Source organism: Lactuca serriola, chromosome 2, assembly GCF_051521515.1.
Source record: "Lactuca serriola cultivar US96UC23 chromosome 2, Lser_US96UC23_V15, whole genome shotgun sequence".
Classification (NCBI taxonomy): Eukaryota; Viridiplantae; Streptophyta; class Magnoliopsida; order Asterales; family Asteraceae; genus Lactuca; species Lactuca serriola.
The window spans coordinates 195,629,685-195,633,347 of NC_136409.1; the positions used below are offsets into that span (position 1 = coordinate 195,629,685).

At 43.3% G+C, this 3,663-nt stretch overlaps 1 protein-coding gene across 1 annotated transcript; it reads right to left on the reverse strand.

The window, feature by feature from the left end:
* Positions 1 to 320: 320 nt before the first annotated feature.
* Positions 321 to 2,847, reverse strand: LOC145087970 (uncharacterized). Its single transcript, XM_079026136.1, has one exon. The coding sequence runs from the start codon at positions 2,783 to 2,785 to the stop codon at positions 542 to 544; it is 2,244 nt and encodes a 747-aa protein (XP_078882262.1). The 5' UTR covers positions 2,786 to 2,847; the 3' UTR covers positions 321 to 541.
* Between the last annotated feature and the right edge of the window lie 816 nt (positions 2,848 to 3,663).

Below are 3,663 nucleotides of genomic sequence, written 5' to 3' on the forward strand. Positions count from 1 at the left end.
TAAAATACCAAAAAGATCATACTCTATTTGCTTCCGAAGACTCTTATTCTTAGCTTTGTTAACTATTTAAATTTCATAGATTTGTTATTTAATATTTGAAAGGTTAATCAAATTTAAGATTTTTCCAAGATTTTGTAAATACATGTATTAGATATTCATCACATACAAATTCGATAGTATCGGAAAAAGACACAAATCATTATTATGAAGTATTTGTATTCATTGATTGATATAAATAAAGCTTACATCATGTCTAAAACATAAATATACCAAGGTAATAGCACACTGTGACATTATTAATTCACGAATAAATATGTGTATGAATGAAAATATAATATAAAATTTATTAAGAAGCAAATTGGTGTGGTAAAACACTACACTCATATCATCGAGCAATGTTAAAGATGTCTGTATTTTAAGCATAAAATGGAGGTGGGGGAGAATTATAGTAGTAAGAGGAATGAGTGGGAGATTTAGTTGGTGAAGGTGGTGATTTATAGTAATACAAAGGTGGAGTTGAAATTTGTGGTGGTGGGAGAGACTAGTAGACATATGGATGTGGTGGTGGAGGAGACTTGTAGACATACGGATGAGGTGGAGATGGGGAAGGTGGGGGTGGAGACTTGTAAACATAAGGAGGTGGTGGAGAATGTGATGGTGGAGGTGGAGACTTATAGACGTATGGAGGTGGCGGGGATGGTGATGGTGGGGGAGGAGACTTATACACATACGGAGGTGGTGGGGATGGTGATGGTGGGGGAGGAGACTTATATACATACGGAGGTGGTGGGGATGGTGACGGCGGGGGAGGAGACTTGTAGACATATGGTGGAGGTGGAGATGGGGAAGGTGGAGGTGGAGACTTGTAAACATAAGGAGGTGGAGGAGACGGTGATGGTGGAGGTGGAGACTTGTAGACATATGGAGGTGGTGGAGATGGTGATGGTGGAGGCGGAGACTTGTAGACGTAAGGAGGTGGTGGGGATGGTGAAGGTGGGGGAGGAGACTTATAGACATATGGGGGAGGTGGAGATGGGGAAGGTGGAGGTGGAGACTTGTAAACATAAGGAGGTGGAGGAGACGGTGATGGTGGAGGTGGAGACTTGTAGACATATGGAGGTGGTGGAGAAGGTGATGGTGGGGGAGGAGACTTATACACATATGGAGGAGGTGGAGATGGTGATGGTGGGGGAGGAGACTTATATACATATGGAGGTGGTGGGGATGGTGAAGGTGGGGGAGGAGACTTGTAGACATATGGGGGAGGTGGAGATGGGGAAGGTGGAGGTGGAGACTTGTAAACATAAGGAGGTGGAGGAGATGGTGATGGTGGAGGTGGAGACTTGTAAACATATGGAGGTGGTGGAGAAGGTGATGGTGGGGGAGGAGACTTATACACATATGGAGGTGGTGGGGATGGTGAAGGTGGGGGAGGAGACTTGTAGACATATGGAGGAGGTGGAGATGGGGAAGGTGGTGGTGGAGACTTGTATACATAAGGAGGTGGAGGAGACGGTGATGGTGGAGGTGGAGACTTATAGACATATGGAGGTGGTGGAGAAGGTGATGGTGGGGGAGGAGACTTATACACATATGGAGGTGGTGGAGATGGTGATGGTGGGGGAGGAGATTTGTATACATATGGAGGTGGGGGAGATGGGGAAGGTGGTGGTGGAGACTTATAAATATATGGGGGTGGTGGGGATGGGGATGGTGGTGGAGGAGACTTATATACATATGGTGGAGGTGGAGATGGGGAAGGTGGTGGTGGGGACTTATAGATGTATGGAGGTGGTGGAGATGGAGACGGTGGGGGAGGAGACTTGTATACATATGGAGGGGGTGGAGATGGGGAAGGTGGGGGTGGAGACTTGTAAACATAAGGAGGTGGCGGAGACGGTGATGGTGGAGGAGGAGACTTGTAAATATACGGAGGTGGTGGGGACGGTGATGGTGGGGGAGGAGACTTGTACACGTACGGAGGTGGTGGAGATGGTGATGGTGGGGGTGGAGACTTGTAAACATATGGAGGTGGTGGTGAAGGTGATGGTGGGGGAGGAGACTTATACACATAAGGAGGTGGTGGGGATGGTGATGGAGGAGGAGGAGACTTGTACACATATGGAGGTGGTGGGGATGGTGATGGAGGGGGAGGAGACTTATACACATAGGGAGGTGGTGGTGATGGTGATGGTGGTGGTGGAGACTTGTAAACATATGGAGGTGGTGGAGATGGTGAAGGTGGGGGAGGAGACTTGTAAACATACGGAGGTGGTGGAGACGGTGAGGGTGGGGGAGGAGACTTGTACACATATGGAGGTGGTGGAGATGGTGATGGTGGGGGTGGAGACTTGTAAACATACGGTGGTGGTGGAGATGGTGATGGTGGTGGTGGAGACTTGTAGACATATGGAGGTGGAGGTGATGGTGGAGGAGGAGACTTATAAATGTAGGGAGGCGGTGGGGATGGTGATGGTGGGGGTGGAGACTTGTACTTGTAGCGAGGTGGTGGGGGTGGAGAGTTATACAAATATGGAGGTGGTGGTGATGGTGACGGTGGGGGTGGCGACTTGTAGACATATGGAGGAGGAGGTGAGGGTGAAGGTGGAGGTGGAGATTTGTAAAGGTAAGGCGGATATGACCATGTGTTTTTCAAAGGTGGTGGCAATTTCAAATCTCCATAAGGCCATGTTTTGTCCACAGCAGCCGTAAGGGTGGCTAGCAATAAGAAAGCAAAAGCATACACAAGTTGAGGCCGGTGCCTCAACATCCCAAGGCTTCCCATAGAAGGCAACCTTCTCTCTTCTTAATTCACTCTAAAAACCTTTAATTTTGTTGTAAATGATGAAGGGATTAGAACCCATTTTATACTAGTCATCTGTATTTCTTTAATGCAGTAACAGGTTGTCATATATTTTCTATATTATTTAAATAGTTTGAAAGAACCCCACCAAATTTCATGTTTTTGGGTATGGATTTGAACGTTTCCACAAATGAGTTTTTGAGGTGAACCGTAGACAAGACAAAGTCAAAAATGACCAATGATCTTATTTTATTTTAGTTTGTCTGTATCTAGACCAAATAACAACTAAATAGGTTTTAAACCAATAAAATATTTTATATATTAATTCATCTTAAGAAAAGAATCATATTGTGCAATTATTATTATTATGTCAACTACATATACTCAAGTACAATAATTCCATTAGCTTTGGATATGATAGTCCGATCATGTGTATACATATATGTATATCAACATAGATATATACATTATGTAGAGGTGGGTTGAGGTAAGAATCAAAGAATTGACAGAAATTGTAAAAACACATTATAATCACCCAGCACATGTGATCTATTGGTTATTATCATATTGGTTATTGCAAATTTGCAATGCTAGAAAAGGGTAAAACTTCAGTCGGTAAGAACGCATAGTTTGTGTGTATTTAAAATGTAGACAATAAAGGAGGACATATAAACAGAAAACACGGATTAATTAAAATATCCCTAATTCAACAATTTTGATACGTGACTTCTTATTTTTTGAAAGCATCTTTAATGTTGAAATGAGCTAAGATTTAAACCTATTTTTATATTATTTTTTATTAACTTTAACTGTTAAATTAAAAGCCTTCTTTAATGATTAACCTTTTATAATATATATTT